This window comes from Stegastes partitus, unplaced genomic scaffold (genome assembly GCF_000690725.1).
Source record: "Stegastes partitus isolate 25-593 unplaced genomic scaffold, Stegastes_partitus-1.0.2 Scaffold841, whole genome shotgun sequence".
Classification (NCBI taxonomy): Eukaryota; Metazoa; Chordata; class Actinopteri; family Pomacentridae; genus Stegastes; species Stegastes partitus.
In genome coordinates, this window is record NW_007578572.1 from 311208 (window position 1) to 315199 (window position 3992).

At 46.5% G+C, this 3992-nt stretch overlaps 1 protein-coding gene across 3 annotated transcripts in view; it reads left to right on the forward strand.

Annotated features, from left to right (window-relative positions):
* The window catches only part of LOC103365462 (deleted in malignant brain tumors 1 protein-like), a 32199-nt gene that overhangs the window by 8368 nt on the left and 19839 nt on the right, over positions 1-3992 (forward strand). For all 3 annotated transcript variants that reach the window (XM_008292903.1, XM_008292904.1, XM_008292906.1), the window contains exons 4-5: positions 1819-2133; positions 3653-3964. In XM_008292903.1, the coding sequence (XP_008291125.1) occupies positions 1819-2133; positions 3653-3964 (627 nt within the window). The remainder of the gene's footprint in view (positions 1-1818; positions 2134-3652; positions 3965-3992) is intronic.

The following is a 3992-nucleotide window of genomic DNA, read 5'->3' on the forward strand; positions in this document are numbered from 1 at the left end:
AGACGGGTTGAGTGGAAAGCGCTGCTCTGCAGCCTCGTATCAAATAAAACACTGTTTCAACATCAGAAGCTTCATCTTCTCGATGATGCTCAAATATGTGGCCTGAGATTTTCCCCTGTCATCTTTTCCTGTTGGGACCCCTGAGGTCATCTTGTATCCTGTGGGTGGTTCTGGTTCGTCTGTTGGTTCTGTGAGTGGCTGCTTGGTGTAATCAGGAGCACATGGTGGCACCCGGTGTGTTCCTGGGTTCCTTCAGGGCTGACTGCAGTCTGATAACTCTGCGGGCGACACAACGGTCTGGTTCTGGGTCGGTTTCTTCATCTAGGATGTTTGCATTTACAACGCTTGCACAGACATAATTCATGCAGACACACACACCACTGACTCTGTGGATTCTCACAACCCCGTACTGGTTTGGCTTTAATTTGGTTTCATTTAAGTGAATAAAGTCAAGCTTTAACTTTTGAAACTTGGTCTGTTTCTCCTTTTGAGCCAGGTCATAACATGCATGAAAAGAGGTACTGAAAAAGTTCTAAATATTAAAAGTTTTACTCAAGGGCGTCCCTACAGCTCACCTAGCTGAGCGGGCGACCCATGAACAGGGGCTGTAGCTCCCCGATGCAGCGGTCGTGGGTTCGTTGGTGGTCTTCAGACAGCTATCTCGGGGGCACTCTGTGAAGCCACCTGCAGCAGGAAACACCACAAAACTCCACAGACTCGCTGGCTTGGTGTTAAACACACCTACAGCAGAACCACATGAAGACTAGGCGTGAGTTTCTAGTAGGTTTTGGTCAGACAGTCAGGGGGAAACATCATTTGTCTGATTAACACTTGACTATCTGTGATGGCACATTTGAGAATATGGTTTCTTTGTCTTTTTTAATGCACCTGTTATGACCTTTTGAGCCAGGTCATAACATGCATGAAAAGAGGTGCTGATAAAGTTCTAAATATTAAAAGTTTTGCTCAAGGGCGTCCCTATAACTCACCTAGCTGAGCGGGCGACCCATGAACAGGGGCTGTAGCTCCCCGATGCAGCGGTCGTGGGTTCGACTCCCGCTCTCGACCCTTTGCTGGAGGTCTCTCTTCATTCTTCTCTCCCCTTTCCTGTCTCTCACTGCTGCCCTAAAATAAAACTGTACTCATGCGTTGCCCTCTGTGACTTCAGCTTTAATGTTGTAAAAGCAGAAATCAACACTTTAACAGCCTGGTACTAAAACATGTTTGATTTTAAAGCTAATTTGTACTTTCATGACAGCTTCCATGTTTCGCTTTCACTTATCGGTTTAAACTGTATTCATCTCTAGCAAGACGCAGACATGTGGAGTCACCACACGGAGCTGTTCAGCAAACTGTGTTCCTCCATCTTCATGCACAGCTGATGCACTCCACCCATGTGGGAACAAACTAGACAATCAAAATGGGGAACCTGGTTTTGATTAGTAGGATGTGAGATAAGAGATTAAAAACCGTGTGCTCGCCCGGGGTGACGAGAAGCCAAACCACCGTTCAGTCAGAAGTGAGACTTATTTATTCTTGTGTTTATTGTGCTGGAGGGTTCATGTTTACAGAACTGAGAGCTGAAACACTGGAATGGTTTCGTTAAAAAACACTTTCAGAAAGCGTTCCATTGTACTGATGCACACGATACCGGCGGCAAATGAAAGTGTGTTTTTGTTTTAGTCAAATCTGTGTGAGCACGAGATAAGAACAGGAAGTGAAAGTGGGCCAGTGTTGGTGGAAAGCACCAGTGAGGCTGGCAGAACAGAAAGCTCTCCACGTCGTCAGATGTAAACCCTGCTGGTGATTCCTCCTCAGGGCACCAGGCGGTCCGGCTGGCCGGCGGTCCGGGCCGCTGTGCCGGCCGGGTGGAGGTGTGGAGGGACGGCCGCTGGGGGACGGTGTGTGACGACGGCTGGGACCTGAAGGCCGCCGGCGTGGTTTGTGCTCAGCTCGGCTGTGGCTTCGCCCTCAACGTGTCGGGTCAGGGAGGCTCCTTCCCCCCCGGCACCGGACCGGTTCACCTGGACGAGCTCAACTGTACGGGCCGAGAGCAGAACCTGTGGAGCTGCCCGGCCGCTCAGGACGAGTCTGACTGTGGACACAAGGAGGACGCTGGAGTCGTCTGCTCAGGTTCAATCCACTAAACGTGACATAAACACACAGAGAAAGCAGAAAGTGAAAGGACGACTTGAGTCCACTGACCTGCTTTGTGCAGCTGTTAAAAGCTCCAGGACGAAGTTAGTAAATAAAAATATTAAATTATTATATGTGGTGTAAAAAAAAGCTGGCACTAAGTATGGATCTGTAATAAGTGTCACATGTGAACTTTCCACTGATGTTAAAATTCCTCTCAAGGACCTTATTGTCCTCAGTTGTGGTTTCATCAGAATTAGCTGCACTGAAAGTTTACTGGACTGTCTTAACAGACCCTGAAGCCAAAGGAGTCAGAGGCCACTTTTCTTATCCTAGAATTATTACACATGTCCCAGTAGGAGGCACAACACAGCAGCAAGACGCAGAGGAGCCATAAATAAGGCGACATCGATAAAGACATGTAGAATACCAGAAAGAGACAAAAGGACCAAAGTTTGACACAAAATGACCCCAAAGACACACAGAGCAGCTCCAGGAAGGTACAAAACGATCAAAGCGAGACACAAAACAATAAATATGAGACTATAAATGTCTCAAATGTGGCATAAAAGCTATGAAAAACCAAAATGACTCATGACCAGAAGTTGACTCAGACGAACCCAAATGTAGCATAAAATGACGTGAAGTGACCACAGAGATGGAAAGAGATCGAAATGCTTCACAAAATGACGATAAAGCAACAACAACCAACCACGAAGAGATGCAAAATACGCACCAACAGACACAAAATGGCGACAAAGATGCATAGAGGAGCTCTAAAGAGATGCAAAATGGTGAAAATGAGACACGAAACAACAATAATGAGACACCAAATGACCACAAATGGACAGAATTAGGACAAAGACTCACAAAAAAAAACAGCCAGGGATGCAAAATGACCTAAAAGAGACCCAAAAATGACTACAAATATAAATGGCTTCAGAGAGATGCCTTTAAAAAAAGGTACAAAGTGATCAAAATGAAAATATAAAAAATATCTCAAATGTTTGACAAAAGACAAGTGATCATAAACGGGTACAAACTGACCACAAAGGGACGTAGAATTGGGAATAAGAGAAAAATGATGCATGTAATACACATAGAATAATCCAAATTAAATGCAAACAGTTACATAGAGAGGCAAAGCTTTCAAAAGGAGCCTTAAAAAAAACAAAAACAGGGACAAAAACAAGCATAACGAGACACTGAATGGCCACACAGAGACATACCATGGCACTAAAGAGATAAAAATGAGGTACAAAACCGATATAAAAAGATAAAAATGTCCCACTAGGTGGCACAGGATGGAAAGAAAGAGATGCAGATTAATCACAGTGAGCCATAAAATGACCATATTGTTAAAAACCAAACACAAAGAGATGCAGAATGATAACAACCGCCCAGCAGATGCTCAGCTGGAGACACAAAACGGTTTCCAGTGCTGATCCATCCCCGGACTAATTCACTCAGACTGTTGTTGTGCTGGTACCGTCTCAGTGTGTGGTTTCCTGTGCAGAGATGCGAGCCGTCAGACTGAGCGGCGGTTTGGACCGGTGCTCCGGTAAAGTGGAGATCCACCGGAACGGCAGCTGGGGAACCGTCTGCGATAACTGCTGGAACAAACGTATGGCCACCATGGTGTGCTCCATGCTGGGCTGTGGACCCCAGCCGATCCAGTACTCCCGGTTTGTTCCTGCTCTGACCCACAACGATGGCACCAAGTGGTTCTACCAGTGCTGGTCCTTTGAGAGCCTGTGGCAGTGCAGAGAGCGCGCCAACAAGAGTCACCTGTGTGCCACCTCCAAGGCCTCCGGCGTCGTCTGCGACGGTGAGAGCTGCTGTTTGTGAAGCGAGTT